The 24,246-nt window shown below is 51.3% G+C and overlaps 1 protein-coding gene across 1 annotated transcript in view; it reads left to right on the forward strand.

Annotated features, from left to right (window-relative positions):
- The first annotated feature begins 889 nt into the window (after window positions 1-889).
- LOC142262561 (protein kinase C alpha type-like) overlaps window positions 890-24,246 on the forward strand; it is a 270,331-nt gene continuing 246,974 nt past the window's right edge. Inside the window, 2 exon segments of the mRNA XM_075332179.1 lie at window positions 890-1,146; window positions 15,036-15,067. Coding sequence (XP_075188294.1) covers window positions 968-1,146; window positions 15,036-15,067 — 211 coding nt within the window. The 5' untranslated portion in view covers window positions 890-967.

Consider the following 24,246-nt stretch of genomic DNA (forward strand, 5'->3'; position numbering starts at 1 on the left):
CAGGTGTCTCCTCTCCTTGTGTTTCCCGTGCTGCAGTCTCCTGTGTGTGTCCGGCAGGTGTCTCCTCTCCTCGTGTTTCCCGTGCTGCAGTCTCCTGTGTGTGTCCGGCAGGTGTCGCCCTCTCCTCGTGTTTCCCGTGCTGCAGTCTCCTGTGTGTCCGGCAGGTGTCTCCTCTCCTTGTGTTTCCCGTGCTGCAGTCTCCTGTGTGTCCAGCAGGTGTCTCCTCTCCTCGTGTTTCCCGTGCTGCAGTCTCCTGTGTGTCCGGCAGGTGTCGCCCTCTCCTTGTGTTTCCCGTGCTGCAGTCTCCTGTGTGTCCGGCAGGTGTCGTCCTCTCCTTGTGTTTCCCGTGCTGCAGTCTGTGTGTGTCCGGCAGGTGTCTCCTCTCCTCGTGTTTCCCGTGCTGCAGTCTCCTGTGTGTGTCCGGCAGGTGTCGCCCTCTCCTCGTGTTTCCCGTGCTGCAGTCTCCTGTGTGTCCGGCAGGTGTCGCCCTCTCCTCGTGTTTCCCGTGCTGCAGTCTCCTGTGTGTCCGGCAGGTGTCTCCTCTCCTCGTGTTTCCCGTGCTGCAGTCTCCTGTGTGTCCGGCAGGTGTCTCCTCTCCTCGTGTTTCCCGTGCTGCAGTCTCCTGTGTGTCCGGCAGGTGTCTCCTCTCCTCGTGTTTCCCGTGCTGCAGTCTCCTGTGTGTCCGGCAGGTGTCTCTTCTCCTTGTGTTTCCCGTGCTGCAGTCTCCTGTGTGTCCGGCAGGTGTCGCCCTTTCCCGTGTTTCCCGTGCTGCAGTCTCCTGTGTGTCCGGCAGGTGTCTCCTCTCCTCGTGTTTCCCGTGCTGCAGTCTCCTGTGTGTCCGGCAGGTGTCGCCCCTGCTCTCCCCGCCCCTCGCGGTGACGTCTCCGGGGGGCGGGGCTCGGGGTCCTGCTCCCGCAGCGGCAGCGGTTCTCTCGGTAGTCCCCGCACTCCGCGCTCTCCCCCGGACATGGCGGACGTCTTCCTGCCCCAGGATTCCGTCTCCTCGTCTCATGAAGAGGTCGCCAATCGCTTCGCGCGGAAAGGCGCGCTCCGGCAGAAGAACGTGCACGAGGTGAAGAACCACAAATTCATCGCCCGATTCTTCAAGCAGCCGACATTCTGCTCCCACTGCACCGACTTCATCTGGTGAGACCGACGGACGACGGCGCTGAGCCTGTGTACAGCTATATACCCCACACACCTGTGTATACAGCTATATACCCCCGCACACCTGTGTATACAGCTATATACCCCCGCACACCTGTGTATACAGCTATATACTGCCCCTATATACCCCACACCTGTGTATACAGCTATATACCCCCACACACCTGTGTATACAGCTATATACCCCCGCACACCTGTGTATACAGCTATATACCCCCGCACACCTGTGTATACAGCTATATACTGCCCCTATATACCCCACACCTGTGTATACCGCTATATACCCCACACACCTGTATATACAGCCATACACTGTATGCTGCCCCTATATACCCCACACCTGTATATACAGCCATACACTGTATGCTGCCCCTATATACCCCACACCTGTGTATACAGCTATATACCCCACACCTGTGTATACCGCTATATACTGCCCCTATATACCCCACACCTGTGCATACAGCTATATACCCCACACCTGTGTATACAGCTATATACTGCCCCTATATACCCCACACCTGTGCATACAGCTATATACCCCACACCTGTGTATACCGCTATATACTGCCCCTATATACCCCACACCTGTGCATACAGCTATATACCCCACACCTGTGTATACAGCTATATACTGCCCCTATATACCCCACACCTGTGCATACAGCTATATACCCCACACCTGTGTATACAGCTATATACTGTATGCTGCCCCTATATACCCCACACCTGTGCATACAGCTATATACCCCACACCTGTGCATACAGCTATATACCCCACACCTGTGTATACCGCTATATACTGCCCCTATATACCCCACACCTGTGCATACAGCTATATACCCCACACCTGTGTATACCGCTATATACTGTATGCTGCCCCTATATACCTCACCTGTGTATACAGCTATATACTGCCCCTATATACCCCACACCTGTGTATACAGCTATATACTGCCCCTATATACCCCACACCTGTGCATACAGCTATATACCCCACACCTGTGTATACCGCTATATACTGCCCCTATATACCCCACACCTGTGCATACAGCTATATACCCCACACCTGTGTATACCGCTATATACTGTATGCTGCCCCTATATACCTCACCTGTGTATACAGCTATATATTGCCCCTATATACCCCACACCTGTGTATACCGCTATATACTGCCCCTATATACCCCACACCTGTGCATACAGCTATATACCCCACACCTGTGTATACCGCTATATACTGCCCCTATATACCCCACACCTGTGCATACAGCTATATACCCCACACCTGTGTATACCGCTATATACTGCCCCTATATACCCCACACCTGTGCATACAGCTATATGACCCACACCTGTGTATACAGCTATATACTGTATGCTGCCCCTATATACCCCACACTCCTGTTATTACAGCTATATACTAATATATATATATATATATATATATTAATTATTGTACACTGCCCCTATATACTGTGCATTTATATACTCCACACACCTGTATATACTGTACACTGCCCCTATATACTGTATCTCTATATGGCCCACAACCCATGTATATGTTGTGTATATACCCCACACCTGTATATACAGCTGTATACTGTACCCCACACCTGTATATACTGTACACTGTCCCTATATACTGTGCCTGTATATACCCCACACACCTGTGTATATACTGCCGCTCTATACTGTGGCTGTATACTCCACACTCCTGTATATACTGTACAATGCCGCTATATTCTGTGCCTGTATATACACCACACTCCTGTATATACTGTATACTGCTCCTATATACTGTGCATTTATATACTCCACACCCCTTTATACACTGTGTACACTGCCCCTATATACTGTGCCTGTATATACACCACACCCCTGTATATACTGTACCCTGCCCCATATACTGTGCCTATATTTACCCACACCCCTGTATATACTGTATACTGCCCCTATTTACTGTGACTATATATACCCACACCCCTGTATATACTCTACCCTGCATTTATATACCCTACATCCCTGTATATACTGTGTACACTGCCCCTATATACTGTGCATGTATATACCATACACCACTGTATATAATGTATACTGCCCCTATATACTGTGCCTGTATATACTGTATACTACCCCTATATGCTGTGCCCGTATATACTGTATACTGCCTCTATATGCTGTGCCCGTATATACTGTATACTGCCTCTATATGCTGTGCCCGTATGTACTGTATACTGCCCATATATGCTGTTCCTGTAGATACCACACCCCTGTATATACTGTACACTGCTTCTATATGCGGTGCCTGTATATAATGTATACTGCCCCTATATGCTGTGCCTGTATACTGTATACTGCCCCTATATACTGTGCCTGTATATACTGTACACTGTCCCTATATACTGTGCCTGTATATACCCACACCCCTGTATATACTGTATACTGCCTCTATATACTGTGCCTGTGTATACTGTATACTGCCTCTATATACTATGCCTGTATATACTGTATCCTGCCCCTATATGCGGTGCCTGTATATACTGTATACTGCCCCTATATGCGGTGCCTGTATATACTGTATACTGCCCCTATATACTGTGCCTGTATATACTGTATACTGCCCCTATATACTGTGCCTGTATATACTGTATACTGCCCCTATATACTGTTCCTGTATATACTGTACTGTGTCCCTATATACTATGCCTTTATATACTGTATACTGCCCCTATATGCGGTGCCTGTGTATACTGTATACTGCCTGTATATACTGTATACTGCCCCTATATACTGTGCCTGTATATACTGTATACTGCCCCTATATACTATGCCTTTATATACTGTATACTGCCTCTATATACTGTGCCTGTGTATACTGTATACTGACCCTATATACTGTGCCTATATATACTGTACTGCCCCTATATACGGTGCCTGTATATACTGTATACTGCCCCTATATGCGGTGCCTGTATACTGTATACTGCCCCTATATACGGTGCCTGTATATACTGTATACTGCCTCTATATACTGTGCCTGTATATACTGTATACTGCCTCTATATACTGTGCCTGTATATACTGTATACTGCCTCTATATGCTGTGCCCGTATGTACTGTATACTGCCCATATATGCTGTTCCTGTAGATACCACACCCCTGTATATACTGTACACTGCTTCTATATGCGGTGCCTGTATATAATGTATACTGCCCCTATATGCTGTGCCTGTATATACTGTATACTGCCCCTATATACTGTGCCTGTATATACTGTACACTGTCCCTATATACTGTGCCTGTATATACCCACACCCCTGTATATACTGTATACTGCCTCTATATACTGTGCCTGTGTATACTGTATACTGCCTCTATATACTATGCCTGTATATACTGTATCCTGCCCCTATATGCGGTGAGTGTATATACTGTACACTGCTTCTATATGCGGTGCCTGTATATACTGTATACTGCCCCTATATACTGTGCCTGTATATACCCACACCCCTGTGTATATACTGTCTATGTATACTGTATACTCCCTCTATATACTATGCCTGTATATACTGTATACTGCCCCTATATAATGTGCTTGTATATACTGTATACTGCCCCTATATACTGTGCCTGTATATACTGTATACTGCCCCTATATACTGTGCCTGTATATACTGTACACTGTCCCTATATATTATGCCTTTATATACTGTATACTGCCCCTATATACGGTGCCTGTGTATACTGTATACTGCCTGTATATACTGTATACTGCCCCTATATACTATGCCTGTATATACTGTATACTGCCCCTATATAATGTGCTTGTATATACTGTATACTGCCCCTATATACTGTGCCTGTATATACTGTATACTGCCCCTATATACTGTGCCTGTATATACTGTACACTGTCCCTATATATTATGCCTTTATATACTGCATACTGCCCCTATATACGGTGCCTGTGTATACTGTATACTGCCTGTATATACTGTATACTGCCCCTATATACTATGCCTATATATACTGTATACTGCCCCTATATAATGTGCTTGTATATACTGTATACTGCCCCTATATACTGTGCCTGTATATACTGTATACTGCCCCTATATACTGTGCCTGTATATACTGTATACTGCCCCTATATACTGTGCCTTTATATACTGCCCCTATATACGGTGCCTGTGTATACTGTATACTGCCTGTATATACTGTATACTGCCCCTATATACTGTGCCTGTATATACTGTATACTGCCCCTATATATTATGCCTTTATATACTGTATACTGCCCCTATATACGGTGCCTGTGTATACTGTATACTGCCTGTATATACTGTATACTGCCCCTATATACTGTGCCTGTATATACTGTATACTGCCCCTATATACTATGCCTTTATATACTGTATACTGCCTCTATATACTGTGCCTGTGTATACTGTATACTGCCCCTATATACTGACCCTATATACTGTGCCTATATATACTGTACTGCCCCTATATACGGTGCCTGTATATACTGTATACTGCCCCTATATGCGGTGCCTGTATACTGTATACTGCCCCTATATGCGGTGCCTGTATATACTGTATACTGCCCCTATATGCGGTGCCTGTATATACTGCCCCTATATGCTGTGCCTGTATATACTGTATATTGCCCCTATATACGGTGGCTGTATATACTGTATATTGCCCCTATATACGGTGGCTGTATATACTGTACTGCCCCTATATACGGTGGCTGTATATGCTGTACTGCCCCTATATACGGTGGCTGTATGTACTGTACTGCCCCTATATGCGGTGCCTGTGTATACTGTGTGCTGCCCCTATATGCGGTGCCTGTATATACTGCCCCTATATGCTGTGCCTGTATATACTGTATATTGCCCCTATATACGGTGGCTGTATATACTGTACTGCCCCTATATACGGTGGCTGTATATGCTGTACTGCCCCTATATGCGGTGCCTGTGTATACTGTGTGCTGTCCCTATATGCGGTGCCTGTGTATATTGTGTGCTGTCCCTATATGCGGTGCCTGTGTATACTGTGTGCTGCCCCTATATACGGTGGCTGTATATGCTGTACTGCCCCTATATACGGTGGCTGTATGTACTGTACTGCCCCTATATGCGGTGCCTGTGTATACTGTGTGCTGTCCCTATATGCGGTGCCTGTGTATATTGTGTGCTGCCCCTATATGCGGTGCCTGTGTATACTGTGTGCTGCCCCTATATGCGGTGCCTGTGTATACTGTGTGCTGCCCCTATATACGGTGCCTGTGTATACTGTATACTGCCTGTATATACTGTATACTGCCCCTATATACTGTGCCTGTATATACTGTATACTGCCCCTATATACTATGCCTTTATATACTGTATACTGCCCCTATATACGGTGCCTGTGTATACTGTCTGTATATACTGTATACTGCCCCTATATACTGTGCCTGTATATACTGTATACTGCCCCTATATACTATGCCTTTATATACTGTATACTGCCTCTATATACTGTGCCTGTGTATACTGTATACTGACCCTATATACTGTGCCTATATATACTGTACTGCCCCTATATACGGTGCCTGTATATACTGTATACTGCCCCTATATGCGGTGCCTGTATACTGTATACTGCCCCTATATACGGTGCCTGTATATACTGTATACTGCCTCTATATACTGTGCCTGTATATACTGTATACTGCCTCTATATACTGTGCCTGTATATACTGTATACTGCCTCTATATGCTGTGCCCGTATGTACTGTATACTGCCCATATATGCTGTTCCTGTAGATACCACACCCCTGTATATACTGTACACTGCTTCTATATGCGGTGCCTGTATATAATGTATACTGCCCCTATATGCTGTGCCTGTATATACTGTATACTGCCCCTATATACTGTGCCTGTATATACTGTACACTGTCCCTATATACTGTGCCTGTATATACCCACACCCCTGTATATACTGTATACTGCCTTTATATACTGTGCCTGTGTATACTGTATACTGCCTCTATATACTATGCCTGTATATACTGTATCCTGCCCCTATATGCGGTGAGTGTATATACTGTACACTGCTTCTATATGCGGTGCCTGTATATACTGTATACTGCCCCTATATACTGTGCCTGTATATACCCACACCCCTGTGTATATACTGTCTGTGTATACTGTATACTCCCTCTATATACTATGCCTGTATATACTGTATACTGCCCCTATATAATGTGCTTGTATATACTGTATACTGCCCCTATATACTGTGCCTGTATATACTGTACACTGTCCCTATATATTATGCCTTTATATACTGTATACTGCCCCTATATACGGTGCCTGTGTATACTGTATACTGCCTGTATATACTGTATACTGCCCCTATATACTATGCCTGTATATACTGTATACTGCCCCTATATAATGTGCTTGTATATACTGTATACTGCCCCTATATACTGTGCCTGTATATACTGTATACTGCCCCTATATACTGTGCCTGTATATACTGTACACTGTCCCTATATATTATGCCTTTATATACTGTATACTGCCCCTATATACGGTGCCTGTGTATACTGTATACTGCCTGTATATACTGTATACTGCCCCTATATACTATGCCTGTATATACTGTATACTGCCCCTATATAATGTGCTTGTATATACTGTATACTGCCCCTATATACTGTGCCTGTATATACTGTATACTGCCCCTATATACTGTGCCTGTATATACTGTATACTGCCCCTATATACTGTGCCTGTATATACCCACACCCCTGTGTATATACTGTCTGTGTATACTGTATACTCCCTCTATATACTATGCCTGTATATACTGTATACTGCCCCTATATAATGTGCTTGTATATACTGTATACTGCCCCTATATACTGTGCCTGTATATACTGTACACTGTCCCTATATATTATGCCTTTATATACTGTATACTGCCCCTATATACGGTGCCTGTGTATACTGTATACTGCCTGTATATACTGTATACTGCCCTTATATACTATGCCTGTATATACTGTATACTGCCCCTATATAATGTGCTTGTATATACTGTATACTGCCCCTATATACTGTGCCTGTATATACTGTATACTGCCCCTATATACTGTGCCTGTATATACTGTACTGTGTCCCTATATATTATGCCTTTATATACTGTATACTGCCCCTATATACGGTGCCTGTGTATACTGTATACTGCCTGTATATACTGTATACTGCCCCTATATACTATGCCTGTATATACTGTATACTGCCCCTATATAATGTGCTTGTATATACTGTATACTGCCCCTATATACTGTGCCTGTATATACTGTATACTGCCCCTATATACTGTGCCTGTATATACTGTATACTGCCCCTATATACTGTGCCTGTATATACCCACACCCCTGTGTATATACTGTCTGTGTATACTGTATACTGCCTCTATATACTATGCCTGTATATACTGTATCCTGCCCCTATATGCGGTGAGTGTATATACTGTACACTGCTTCTATATGCGGTGCCTGTATATACTGTATACTGCCCCTATATACTGTGCCTGTATATACCCACACCCCTGTGTATATACTGTCTGTGTATACTGTATACTCCCTCTATATACTATGCCTGTATATACTGTATCCTGCCCCTATATGCGGTGAGTGTATATACTGTACACTGCTTCTATATACTGTGCCTGTATATACTGTATACTGCCCCTATATACTGTGCCTGTATATACTGTATACTGCCCCTATATACTGTGCCTTTATATACTGTATACTGCCCCTATATACGGTGCCTGTGTATACTGTATACTGCCTGTATATACTGTATACTGCCCCTATATACTGTGCCTGTATATACTGTATACTGCCCCTATATATTATGCCTTTATATACTGTATACTGCCCCTATATACGGTGCCTGTGTATACTGTATACTGCCTGTATATACTGTATACTGCCCCTATATACTGTGCCTGTATATACTGTATACTGCCCCTATATACTATGCCTTTATATACTGTATACTGCCTCTATATACTGTGCCTGTGTATACTGTATACTGCCCCTATATACTGACCCTATATACTGTGCCTATATATACTGTACTGCCCCTATATACGGTGCCTGTATATACTGTATACTGCCCCTATATGCGGTGCCTGTATACTGTATACTGCCCCTATATGCGGTGCCTGTATATACTGTATACTGCCCCTATATGCGGTGCCTGTATATACTGCCCCTATATGCTGTGCCTGTATATACTGTATATTGCCCCTATATACGGTGGCTGTATATACTGTATATTGCCCCTATATACGGTGGCTGTATATACTGTACTGCCCCTATATACGGTGGCTGTATATGCTGTACTGCCCCTATATACGGTGGCTGTATGTACTGTACTGCCCCTATATGCGGTGCCTGTGTATACTGTGTGCTGCCCCTATATGCGGTGCCTGTATATACTGCCCCTATATGCTGTGCCTGTATATACTGTATATTGCCCCTATATACGGTGGCTGTATATACTGTACTGCCCCTATATACGGTGGCTGTATATGCTGTACTGCCCCTATATGCGGTGCCAGTGTATACTGTGTGCTGTCCCTATATGCGGTGCCTGTGTATACTGTGTGCTGCCCCTATATACGGTGGCTGTATATGCTGTACTGCCCCTATATACGGTGGCTGTATGTACTGTACTGCCCCTATATGCGGTGCCTGTGTATACTGTGTGCTGTCCCTATATGCGGTGCCTGTGTATATTGTGTGCTGCCCCTATATGCGGTGCCTGTGTATACTGTGTGCTGCCCCTATATGCGGTGCCTGTGTATACTGTGTGCTGCCCCTATATGCGGTGCCTGTGTATACTGTGTGCTGCCCCTATATGCGGTGCCTGTGTATACTGTGTGCTGCCCCTATATGCGGTGCCTGTGTATACTGTGTGCTGCCCCTATATGCGGTGCCTGTGTATACTGTGTGCTGCCCCTATATGCGGTGCCTGTGTATACTGTGTGCTGCCCCTATATGCGGTGCCTGTGTATACTGTGTGCTGCCCCTATATACGGTGCCTGTGTATACTGTGTGCTGCCCCTATATGCGGTGCCTGTGTATACTGTGTGCTGCCCCTATATACGGTGCCTGTGTATACTGTGTGCTGCCCCTATATGCGGTGCCTGTGTATACTGTGTGCTGCCCCTATATGCGGTGCCTGTGTATACTGTGTGCTGTCCCTATATGCGGTGCCTGTGTATACTGTGTGCTGCCCCTATATGCGGTGCCTGTATATACTGTATGCGGCCCCTATATGCGGTGCCTGTATATACTGTATGCGGCCCCTATATGCGGTGCCTGTATATACTGTGCCCCTATATGCTGTGCCTGTATATACTGTGCCCCTATATGCGGTGCCTGTATATACTGTGCCCCTATATGCGGTGCCTGTATATACTGTATGCGGCCCCTGTACGCGGTGCCTGTATATACTGTATGCGGCCCCTATATGCGGTGCCTGTATATACTGTATGCGGCCCCTATATGCGGTGCCTGTATATACTGTATACTGCCTCTATATGCGGTGCATGTATATACTGTATACTGCCCCTATATGCGGTGCCTGTATATACTATATACTGTGCCTCTATATACTATGCCTGTATATACTGCCCCTATATGCTGTGCCTGTATATACTGCCCCTATATGCTGTGCCTGTATATACTGCCCCTATATGCTGTGCCTGTATATACTGCCCCTATATGCGGTGCCTGTATATACTGTATACTGCCTCTATATGTTGTGCCTGTATATGCTGTGCCTGTATATACTGTGCCCGTATATACTGTGCCTGTATATACTGTGCCCCTATATACTGTGCCCCTATATGCTGTGCCCCTATATGCTGTGCCCCTATATGCTGTGCCCCTATATGCTGTGCCCCTATATGCTGTGCCTGTATATGCTGTGCCCCTATATGCTGTGCCTGTATATACTGTGCCCCTATATACTGTGCCCCTATATGCTGTGGTGCCTGTATATACTGCCCCTATATGCTGTGGTGCCTGTATATACTGCCCCTATATGCTGTGCCTGTATATACTGCCCCTATATGCTGTGCCTGTATATACTGCCCATATATGCTGTGCCTGTATATACTGCCCCTATATGCTGTGCCTGTATATACTGCCCATATATGCTGTGCCTGTATATACTGCCCCTATATGCTGTGCCTGTATATACTGCCCTATATGCTGTGCCTGTATATACTGCCCCCATATGCTGTGCCTGTATATACTGCCCCCATATACTGTGCCTGTATATACTGCCCCCATATACTGTGCCTGTATATACTGCCCCCATATACTGTGCCTGTATATACTGCCCCCATATACTGTGCCTGTATATACTGTCCCTATATACTGTGCCTGTATATACTGCCCCTATATACTGTGCCTGTATATACTGCCCCCATATACTGTGCCTGTATATACTGCCCCCATATACTGTGCCTGTATATACTGCCCCCATATACTGTGCCTGTATATACTGCCCCCATATACTGTGCCTGTATATACTGCCCCCATATACTGTGCCTGTATATACTGCCCCCATATACTGTGCCTGTATATACTGCCCCCATATACTGTGCCTGTATATACTGCCCCCATATACTGTGCCTGTATATACTGCCCCCATATACTGTGCCTGTATATACTGCCCCCATATACTGTGCCTGTATATACTGCCCCCATATACTGTGCCTGTATATACTGCCCCATATACTGTGCCTGTATATACTGCCCCCATATACTGTGCCTGTATATACTGCCCCCATATACTGTGCCTGTATATACTGCCCCCATATACTGTGCCTGTATATACTGCCCCCATATACTGTGCCTGTATATACTGCCCCCATATACTGTGCCTGTATATACTGCCCCCATATACTGTGCCTGTATATACTGCCCCCATATACTGTGCCTGTATATACTGCCCCCATATACTGTGCCTGTATATACTGCCCCCATATACTGTGCCTGTATATACTGCCCCCATATACTGTGCCTGTATATACTGCCCCCATATACTGTGCCTGTATATACTGCCCCCATATACTGTGCCTGTATATACTGCCCCTATATACTGTGCATTGTATATACTGCCCCTATATACTGTGCATTGTATATACTGCCCCTATATACTGTGCATTGTATATACTGTGCCTGTATATACTGCCCCTATATACTGTGCCTGTATATACTGCCCCCATATACTGTGCCTGTATATACTGCCCCTATATGCTGTGCATTGTATATACTGCCCCTATACGCTGTGCATTGTATATACTGCCCCTATATGCTGTGCATTGTATATACTGCCCCTATATGCTGTGCATTGTATATACTGTGCATTGTATATACTGCCCCTATATGTGGTGCCTGTATATACTGCCCCTATATACTGTGCATTGTATATACTGCCCCTATATACTGTGCATTGTATATACTGCCCCTATATACTGTGCATTGTATATACTGCCCCTATATACTGTGCACTGTATATACTGCCCCTATATACTGTGCATTGTATATACTGCCCCTATATACTGTGCATGGTATATACTGCCCCTATATACTGTGCATTGTATATACTGCCCCTATATACTGTGCATTGTATATACTGCCCCTATATACTGTGCATTGTATATACTGCCCCTATATGCTGTGCATTGTATATACTGCCCCTATATGCTGTGCATTGTATATACTGCCCCTATATGCTGTGCATTGTATATACTGCCCCTATATGCTGTGCATTGTATATACTGCCCCTATATGCTGTGCCTGTATATACTGTGCCCCTATATGCTGTGCCTGTATATACTGTGCCCCTATATGCTGTGCCTGTATATACTGCCCCTATATGCTGTGCCTGTATATACTGCCCCTATATGCTGTGCCTGTATATACTGCCCCTATATGCTGTGCCTGTATATACTGCCCCTATATGCTGTGCCTGTATATACTGCCCCTATATGCTGTGCCTGTATATACTGCCCCTATATGCTGTGCCTGTATATACTGCCCCTATATGCTGTGCCTGTATATACTGCCCCTATATGCTGTGCCTGTATATACTGCCCCTATATGCTGTGCCTGTATATACTGCCCCCAGATGCTGTGCCTGTATATACTGCCCCCAGATGCTGTGCCTGTATATACTGCCCCCAGATGCTGTGCCTGTATATACTGCCCCCAGATGCTGTGCCTGTATATACTGCCCCCAGATGCTGTGCCTGTATATACTGCCCCCAGATGCTGTGCCTGTATATACTGCCCCCAGATGCTGTGCCTGTATATACTGCCCCCAGATGCTGTGCCTGTATATACTGCCCCCAGATGCTGTGCCTGTATATACTGCCCCCAGATGCTGTGCCTGTATATACTGCCCCCAGATGCTGTGCCTGTATATACTGCCCCTAGATGCTTTGCCTGTATATACTGCCCCTATATACTGTGCATTGTATACTGCCCCTATATACTGTGCATTGTATATACTGCCCCTATATACTGTGCATTGTATACTGCCCCTATATACTGTGCATTGTATATACTGCCCCTATATACTGTGCATTGTATATACTGCCCCTATATACTGTGCATTGTATATACTGCCCCTATATACTGTGCATTGTATATACTGCCCCTATATACTGTGCATTGTATATACTGCCCCTATATACTGTGCATTGTATATACTGCCCCTATATACTGTGCATTGTATATACTGCCCCTATATACTGTGCATTGTATATACTGCCCCTATATACTGTGCATTGTATATACTGCCCCTATATACTGTGCATTGTATATACTGCCCCTATATACTGTGCATTGTATATACTGCCCCTATATACTGTGCATTGTATATACTGCCCCTATATACTGTGCATTGTATATACTGCCCCTATATACTGTGCATTGTATATACTGCCCCTATATACTGTGCATTGTATATACTGCCCCTATATACTGTGCATTGTATATACTGCCCCTATATACTGTGCATTGTATATACTGCCCCTATATACTGTGCATTGTATATACTGCCCCTATATACTGTGCATTGTATATACTGCCCCTATATACTGTGCATTGTATATACTGCCCCTATATACTGTGCATTGTATATACTGCCCCTATATACTGTGCATTGTATATACTGCCCCTATATACTGTGCATTGTATATACTGCCCCTATATACTGTGCATTGTATATACTGCCCCTATATACTGTGCATTGTATATACTGCCCCTATATACTGTGCATTGTATATACTGCCCCTATATACTGTGCATTGTATATACTGCCCCTATATACTGTGCATTGTATATACTGCCCCTATATGTGGTGCCTGTATATACTGTATACTGCCTCTATATACGGTGCCTGTATATACTGTATACTGCCTCTATATACTGTGCCTGTATATACTGTATACTGCCTCTATATACTGTGCCTGTATATACTGTATACTGCCCCTATATGCTGTGCCTGTATATACTGTATACTGCCTCTATATGCTGTGCCTGTATATACTGTATACTGCCTCTATATGCTGTGCCTGTATATACTGTATACTGCCTCTATATACTGTGCCTGTATATATCCCACACACCTGTATATACTGTACTTTGTGATGTTGGGTTTGGGGGTGATAAATATTGGGGACTGATATATTTTGGGGTGATATTTTGGGGGTGCCCCCATTCTGCCCCCCTCACTGTAACCCTCTCTCTCTTCTCTCAGGGGCTTCGGGAAGCAGGGGTTCCAGTGTCAAGGTAAGAAGCGTCTGTTCTGTCCGCTCCGTATCTCCTCGGGGTCCCGTCCCCCGTTATCCGCTCGCTCGGTATCCGCACTGTCAGGTCTCTGCGCTGGTTATCCGCACGCTCGTTATCTGCACTGTCAGGTCTCTGCGCTGGTTATCCGCACGCTCGTTATCTGCACTGTCAGGTCTCTGCGCTGGTTATCCGCACGCTCGGTATCCGCACTGTCAGGTCTCTGCGCTGGTTATCCGCACGCTCGTTATCCGCACTGTCAGGTCTCTGCGCTGGTTATCCGCACGCTCGGTATCCGCACTGTCAGGTCTCTGCGCTGGTTATCCGCACGCTCGTTATCTGCACTGTCAGGTCTCTGCGCTGGTTATCCGCACGCTCGGTATCCACACTGTCAGGTCTCTGCGCTGGTTATCCGCACGCTCTGTATCCGCACTGTCAGGTCTCTGCGCTGGTTATCCGCACGCTCGGTATCCGCACTGTCAGGTCTCTGCGCTGGTTATCCGCACGCTCGTTATCTGCACTGTCAGGTCTCTGCGCTGGTTATCCGCATGCTCGGTATCCGCACTGTCAGGTCTCTGCGCTGGTTATCCGCACGCTCGGTATCCGCACTGTCAGGTCTCTGCGCTGGTTATCCGCACGCTCGGTATCCGCACTGTCAGGTCTCTGCGCTGGTTATCCGCACGCTCGTTATCTGCACTGTCAGGTCTCTGCGCTGGTTATCCGCACGCTCGGTATCCGCACTGTCAGGTCTCTGCGCTGGTTATCCGCACGCTCGTTATCTGCACTGTCAGGTCTCTGCGCTGGTTATCCGCACGCTCGGTATCCGCACTGTCAGGTCTCTGCGCTGGTTATCCGCACGCTCGGTATCCGCACTGTCAGGTCTCTGCGCTGGTTATCCGCACGCTCGGTATCCGCACTGTCAGGTCTCTGCGCTGGTTATCCGCACGCTCGGTATCCGCACTGTCAGGTCTCTGCGCTGGTTATCCGCACGCTCGTTATCTGCACTGTCAGGTCTCTGCGCTGGTTATCCGCATGCTCGGTATCCGCACTGTCAGGTCTCTGCGCTGGTTATCCGCACGCTCGGTATCCGCACTGTCAGGTCTCTGCGCTGGTTATCCGCACGCTCGTTATCTGCACTGTCAGGTCTCTGCGCTGGTTATCCGCACGCTCGGTATCCGCACTGTCAGGTCTCTGCGCTGGTTATCCGCACGCTCGGTATCCGCACTGTCAGGTCTCTGCGCTGGTTATCCGCACGCTCGGTATCCGCACTGTCAGGTCTCTGCGCTGGTTATCCGCACGCTCGTTATCAGCACTGTCAGGTCTCTGCGCTGGTTATCCGCACGCTCGGTATCCGCACTGTCAGGTCTCTGCGCTGGTTATCCGCACGCTCGGTATCCGCACTGTCAGGTCTCTGCGCTGGTCATCCGCACGCTCGGTATCCGCACTGTCAGGTCTCTGCGCTGGTTATCCGCACGCTCGGTATCCGCACTGTCAGGTCTCTGCGCTGGTTATCCGCACGCTCGTTATCTGCACTGTCAGGTCTCTGCGCTGGTTATCCGCACGCTCGGTATCCGCACTGTCAGGTCTCTGCGCTGGTGATCCGCACGCTCGGTATCTGCACTGTCAGGTCTCTGCGCTGGTTATCCGCACGCTCGGTATCCGCACTGTCAGGTCTCTGCGCTGGTGATCCGCACGCTCGGTATCTGCACTGTCAGGTCTCTGCGCTGGTTATCCGCACGCTCGGTATCCGCACTGTCAGGTCTCTGCGCTGGTGATCCGCACGCTCGGTATCTGCACTGTCAGGTCTCTGCGCTCGGGGCCAGTTTTGGTTTTGTTCTTTCTTTCCTGAGGTTTTGTAGATTTGATCGTCCGACATTTCTTCTGTAATAACCGACCGAAGACTGAAACCTCCGGTCTCTGAGCCGCGATCTTTAGCCCTTTATTTCCTCCTCCTCTTTGGCTCTCGCTCTTTCTCTTTTCTCCTCCTCCTCTTTGGCTCTCGCTCTTTCTCTTTTCTCCTCCTCCTCTTTGGCTCTCGCTCTTTCTCTTTTCTTCTCCTCCTCTTTGGCTCTCGCTCTTTCTCTTTTCTCCTCCTCCTCTTTGGCTCTCGCTTTTTCTCTTTTCTTCTCCTCCTCTTTGGCTCTCGCTCTTTCTCTTTTCTCCTCCTCCTCTTTGGCTCTCGCTCTTTCTCTTTTCTCCTCCTCTTTGGCTCTCGCTCTTTCTCTTTTCTCCTCCTCCTCTTTGGCTCTCGCTCTTTCTCTTTCCTCCTCCTCCTCTTTGGCTCTCGCTCTTTCTCTTTTCTTCTCCTCCTCTTTGGCTCTCCCTCTTTCTCTTTTCTCCTCCTCCTCTTTGGCTCTTTCTCTTTTCTTCTCCTCCTCTTTGGCTCTCGCTCTTTCTCTTTTCTTCTCCTCCTCTTTGGCTCTCGCTCTTTCTCTTTTCTTCTCCTCCTCTTTGGCTCTCGCTCTTTCTCTTTTCTTCTCCTCCTCTTTGGCTCTCGCTCTTTCTCTTTTCTCCTCCTCCTCTTTGGCTCTCGCTCTTTCTCTTTCCTCCTCCTCCTCTTTGGCTCTCGCTCTTTCTCTTTTCTTCTCCTCCTCTTTGGCTCTTTCTCTTTTCTTCTCCTCCTCTTTGGCTCTCGCTCTTTCTCTTTTCTTCTCCTCCTCTTTGGCTCTCGCTCTTTCTCTTTTCTCCTCCTCCTCTTTGGCTCTCGCTCTTTCTCTTTTCTTCTCCTCCTCTTTGGCTCTCGCTCTTTCTCTTTTCTCCTCCTCCTCTTTGGCTCTCGCTCTTTCTCTTTTCTTCTCCTCCTCTTTGGCTCTCGCTTTTTCTCTTTTCTTCTCCTCCTCTTTGGCTCTCGCTCTTTCTCTTTTCTCCTCCTCCTCTTTGGCTCTCGCTCTTTCTCTTTTCTTCTCCTCCTCTTTGGCTCTCGCTCTTTCTCTTTTCTTCTCCTCCTCTTTGGCTCTCGCTTTTTCTCTTTTCTTCTCCTCCTCTTTGGCTCTCGCTCTTTCTCTTTTCTCCTCCTCCTCTTTGGCTCTCGCTCTTTCTCTTTTCTCCTCCTCCTCTTTGGCTCTCGCTCTTTCTCTCTTTTCTTCTCCTCCTCTTTGGCTCTCGCTCTCTCTCTTTTCTCCTCCTCTTTGGCTCTCTCGCTCTTTCTCTTTTCTTCTCCTCCTCTTTGGCTCTCGCTCTCTCTCTTTTCTCCTCCTCCTCTTTGGCTCTCGCTTTTTCTCTTTTCTTCTCCTCCTCTTTGGCTCTCGCTCTTTCTCTTTTCTCCTCCTCCTCTTTGGCTCTCGCTCTTTCTCTTTTCTCCTCCTCCTCTTTGGCTCTCTCTCTTTTCTTCTCCTCCTCTTTGGCTCTCGCTCTCTCTCTTTTCTCCTCCTCTTTGGCTCTCTCGCTCTTTCTCTTTTCTTCTCCTCCTCTTTGGCTCTCGCTCTTTCTCTTTTCTCCTCCTCCTCTTTTGGCTCTCGCTCTCTCTCTTTTCTCCTCCTCTTTGGCTCTCGCTCTCTCTCTTTTCTCCTCCTCTTTGGCTCTCGCTCTTTCTCTTTTCTTCTCCTCCTCCTCTTTGGCTCTCGCTCTTTCTCTTTTCTTCTCCTCCTCTTTGGCTCTCGCTCTCTCTCTTTTCTCCTCCTCCTCTTTGGCTCTCGCGCTCTTTCTCTTTTCTCCTCCTCTTTGGCTCTCGCTTTTTCTCTTTTCTCCTCCTCCTCTTTGGCTCTCGCTCTTTCTCTTTTCTCCTCCTCCTCCTCTTTGGCTCTCGCTTTTTCTCTTTTCTCCTCCTCCTCTTTGGCTCTCGCTCTTTCTCTTTTCTCCTCCTCCTCTTTGGCTCTCGCTCTCTCTCTTTTCTCCTCCTCTTTGGCTCTCGCTCTTTCTCTTTTCTTCTCCTCCTCCTCTTTGGCTCTCGCTCTTTCTCTTTTCTCTCCTCCTCTTTGGCTCTCGCTCTCTCTCTTTTCTCCTCCTCCTCTTTGGCTCTCGCGCTCTTTCTCTTTTTCTCCTCCTCTTTGGCTCTCGCTTTTTCTCTTTTCTCCTCCTCCTCTTTGGCTCTCGCTCTTTCTCTTTTCTCCTCCTCCTCCTCTTTGGCTCTCGCTTTTTCTCTTTTCTCCTCCTCCTCTTTGGCTCTCGCTCTTTCTCTTTTCTCCTCCTCCTCTTTGGCTCTCGCTCTCTCTCTTTTCTCCTCCTCCTCTTTGGCTCTCGCTCTTCCCCCGCCGGTGTGGATCTGTTGGTGTCTCCTCTTGTCCTCTAATCCTTTCCTTTCTCCACGGTCTCTGATACTTGTGGCTCGGTGTCAGTGTGATCTGGTGATTATTGGCGCAGGTGGAGGGGGGATGTGGTGTGATGTCTCCCTTGGTGTCGGTGATCTGGTGATTGGCGCAGGTGGAGTGGGATGTGGTGTGATGGCTCCCTTGGTGTCGGTGATCTGGTGATTGGCGCAGGTGGAGGGGGATGTGGTGTGATATTGTCTCCCTTGGTGCCGGTCATCTGGTGATTATTGGCGCAGGTGGAGGGGAATGTGGTGTGATGTCTCCCTTGGTGTCGGTGATCTGGTGATTATTGGCGCAGGTGGAGGGGGATGTGGTGTGATGGCTCCCTTGGTGTCGGTGATCTGGTGATTGGCGCAGGTGGAGGGGGATGTGGTGGGATGTTGTCTCTTGGTGTCGGGAATCTGGTGATTATTGGCGCAGGTGGAGGGGGATGTGGTGTGATGTTGTCTCTTGGTGTCGGGGATCTGGTGATTATTGGCGCAGGTGGAGGGGGGATGTGGTGTGATGTCTCTTGGTGTTGGGGATGTGGTGATTATTGGCGCAGGTGGAGGGGGGATGTGGTGTGATGTTGTCTCTTGGTGTCGGTGATCTGGTGATTATTGGCGCAGGTGGAGGGGGATGTGGTGTGATGTTGTCCCTTGGTGTCGGGGATCTGGTGATTATTGGCGCAGGTGCAGGGGATGTGGTGTGATGTTGTCCCTTGGTGTTGGGGATCTGTGATTATTGGCGCAGGTGGAGGGGGATGTGGTGTGATGTTGTCCCTTGGTGTCGGTGATCTGGTGATTCTTGGCGCAGGTGGAGGGGATGTGGTGTGATGTCTCTTGGTGTTGGGGATGTGGTGATTATTGGCGCAGGTGGAGGGGGATGTGGTGTGATTTCTCCCTTGGTGCGGTGATCTGGTGATTATTGGCGCAGGTGGAGGGGGATGTGTGTGATGTCCTCCCTTGGTGTCGGTGATCTGGTGATTATTGGTGGAGGGGAATGTGGTGTGATTTCTCCCTTGGTGTCGGTGATCTGGTGATTATTGGCGCAGGTGGAGGGGGATGTGGTGTGATGTCTCTTGGTGTTGGGGATGTGGTGATTATTGGCGCAGGTGGAGGGGGATGTGGTGTGATGTTGTCTCTTGGTGTCGGTGATCTGGTGATTATTGGCGCAGGTGGAGGGGGATGTGGTGTGATGTCTCTTGGTGTTGGGGATGTGGTGATTATTGGCGCAGGTGGAGGGGGATGTGGTGTGATGTTGTCTCTTGGTGTCGGGGATCTGGTGATTATTGGCGCAGGTGGAGGGGGATGTGGTGTGATGTCTCCCTTGGTGTCGGTGATCTGGTGATTATTGGTGGAGGGGGATGTGGTGTGATGTTGTCTCTTAGTGCCGGTGATCTGGTGATTATTGGCGCAGGTGGAGGGGGATGTGGTGTGATGTTGTCTCTTGGTGTCGGTGATCTGGTGATTATTGGCGCAGGTGGAGGGGGATGTGGTGTGGTCTCTGGGTCGCTGCACATGATCCGCTCTCGCCTCCCTATTCTAGGACAATGCCCCGCGTCCTCCGCCTCAGCGGCCCACGTTCTCCGCAGGACACCGCCGAGAGGGGATTATTGTTTTCTGAGTGTAGATTTTCCAGGATCGCGACATAAACATGCGCAGCAGCGCCCCCCGAGCCTGCAGGTGGAGTGTGGTACTGCGGCCCCCCGGGGCAGGCGCTGTAGAAGGCGGCCAGGATTCTCCAGTTGTGGCTGCCCCCTTAAAGTGATGGGTTTTTAGGATTGGGGGCCGCAGCTTTTTCCCTGGGGTGGGCAGCGCTGCCGGCTCCGGTGCTGAAGGGGTTACTGCCGCCCCCGGTTTCTGTCTCCATTTCATCTGGGATTTCCCTGGTGAATATCAGTATCTTATTTACTAGATCAAACAGCTCGGGGGAGGGGAGGGGGCGCCAACATCGGGGGGGGAGGAGGAGGGGGGCGCCAACATCGGGGGGACGGGGGGGCGCCAACATCGGGGGGACGGGGGGGGAGGGGGGGCGCCAACATTGGGGGAGGGGGGCGCCTACGTCGGGGGACGTGGGGGGAGGGGGGGCGCCAACGTCGGGGGACGTGGGGGGAGGGGGGCGCCAACGTCGGGGGACGTGGGGGGGGGAGGGGGGCGCCCAACATCGGGGGACGTGGGGGGCGCCAACATCGGGGGACGTGGGGGGCGCCACATCGGGGGACGTGGGGGGGCGCCAACATCGGGGGGACGTGCGGGGGGGCGCCAACATCGGGGGACGTGGGGGGCGCCAACATCGGGGGACGTGGGGGGCGCCAACATCGGGGGACGTGGGGGGGGCGCCAACATCGGGGGACGTGGGGGGCGGGGGGGCGCCAACATCGGGGGACGTGGGGGGCGCCAACATCGGGGGGACGTGGGGGGAGGGGGGGCGCCAACATCGGGGGACGTGGGGGCGCCAACATCGGGGGACGTGGGGGGAGGGGGGGGCGCCAACATCGGGGGAGGGGGGGAGCCAACATCGGGGGACGTGGGGGGCGCCAACATCGGGGGACGTGGGGGGCGCCAACATCGGGGGACGTGGGGGGCGCCAACATCGGGGGACGTGGGGGGCGCCAACATCGGGGGGACGTGGGGGGGCGCCAACATCGGGGGGACGTGGGGGGCGCCAACATCGGGGGGCGCCAACATCGGGGGACGTGGGGGGGCGCCAACATCGGGGGGCGCCAACATCGGGGGACGTGGGGGGCGCCAACATCGGGGGACGTGGGGGGCGCCAACATCGGGGGACGTGGGGGGCGCCAACATCGGGGGACGTGGGGGGGCGCCAACATCGGGGGACGTGGGGGGCGCCAACATCGGGGGACGTGGGGGGCGCCAACATCGGGGGACGTGGGGGGGCGCCAACATCGGGGACGTGGGGGGGCGCCAACATCGGGGGACGTGGGGGGCGCCAACATCGGGGGACGTGGGGGGCGCCAACATCGGGGGACGTGGGGGGCGCCAACATCGGGGGACGTGGGGGGGCGCCAACATCGGGGGGACGTGGGGGGCGCCAACATCGGGGGACGTGGGGGGCGCCAACATCGGGGGACGTGGGGGGCGCCAACATCGGGGGACGTGGGGGGCGCCAACATCGGGGGACGTGGGGGGCGCCAACATCGGGGACGTGGGGGGCGCCAACATCGGGGGACGTGGGGGGCGCCAACATCGGGGGACGTGGGGGGCGCCAACATCGGGGGACGTGGGGGGCGCCAACATCGGGGGACGTGGGGGCGCCAACATCGGGGGGACGTGGGGGGCGCCAACATCGGGGGGACGTGGGGGGGCGCCAACATCGGGGGGACGTGGGGGGCGCCAACATCGGGGGGACGTGGGGGGCGCCAACATCGGGGGGACGTGGGGGGCGCCAACATCGGGGGGACGTGGGGGGCGCCAACATCGGGGGACGTGGGGGGCGCCAACATCGGGGGGACGTGGGGGGCGCCAACATCGGGGGGGACGTGGGGGGCGCCAACATCGGGGGGACGTGGGGGGCGCCAACATCGGGGGGACGTGGGGGGCGCCAACATCGGGGGGACGTGGGGGGGCGCCAACATCGGGGGGACGTGGGGGGCGCCAACATCGGGGGGACGTGGGGGGCGCCAACATCGGGGGGACGTGGGGGGCGCCAACATCGGGGGGACGTGGGGGGCGCCAACATCGGGGGGACGTGGGGGGCGCCAACATCGGGGGGACGTGGGGGGCGCCAACATCGGGGGGACGTGGGGGGCGCCAACATCGGGGGGACGTGGGGGGGCGCCAACATCGGGGGACGTGGGGGGCGCCAACATCGGGGGGACGTGGGGGGCGCCAACATCGGGGGGACGTGGGGGGGCGCCAACATCGGGGGGGGGGGGGACGTGGGGGGCGCCAACATCGGGGGGACGTGGGGGGCGCCAACATCGGGGGACGTGGGGGGCGCCAACATCGGGGGGGACGTGGGGGGCGCCAACATCGGGGGGACGTGGGGGGCGCCAACATCGGGGGGACGTGGGGGGCGCCAACATCGGGGGGACGTGGGGGGCGCCAACATCGGGGGGACGTGGGGGCGCCAACATCGGGGGGACGTGGGGGGCGCCAACATCGGGGGACGTGGGGGGCGCCAACATCGGGGGGGACGTGGGGGGCGCCAACATCGGGGGGACGTGGGGGGGCGCCAACATCGGGGGGACGTGGGGGGCGCCAACATCGGGGGGACGTGGGGGGGCGCCAACATCGGGGGGGACGTGGGGGGCGCCAACATCGGGGGGACGTGGGGGGCGCCAACATCGGGGGGGACGTGGGGGGCGCCAACATCGGGGGGACGTGGGGGGCGCCAACATCGGGGGGGACGTGGGGGGCGCCAACATCGGGGGGACGTGGGGGGCGCCAACATCGGGGGACGTGGGGGGCGCCAACATCGGGGGGACGTGGGGGGCGCCAACATCGGGGGGGACGTGGGGGGCGCCAACATCGGGGGGACGTGGGGGGCGCCAACATCGGGGGGACGTGGGGGGCGCCAACATCGGGGGGACGTGGGGGGGCGCCAACATCGGGGGGACGTGGGGGGGCGCCAACATCGGTGGGGACGTGGGGGGCGCCAACATCGGGGGGACGTGGGGGGGCGCCAACATCGGGGGGACGTGGGGGGCGCCAACATCGGGGGGACGTGGGGGGCGCCAACATCGGGGGGACGTGGGGGGCGCCAACATCGGGGGGACGTGGGGGGCGCCAACATCGGGGGGACGTGGGGGGGCGCCAACATCGGGGGGGACGTGGGGGGCGCCAACATCGGGGGGACGTGGGGGGCGCCAACATCGGGGGGACGTGGGGGGCGCCAACATCGGGGGGGACGTGGGGGGCGCCAACATCGGGGGGACGTGGGGGGGCGCCAACATCGGGGGGACGTGGGGGGCGCCAACATCGGGGGGACGTG

This window comes from Anomaloglossus baeobatrachus, unplaced genomic scaffold (assembly GCF_048569485.1).
Source record: "Anomaloglossus baeobatrachus isolate aAnoBae1 unplaced genomic scaffold, aAnoBae1.hap1 Scaffold_248, whole genome shotgun sequence".
NCBI lineage: Eukaryota > Metazoa > Chordata > Amphibia > Anura > Aromobatidae > Anomaloglossus > Anomaloglossus baeobatrachus.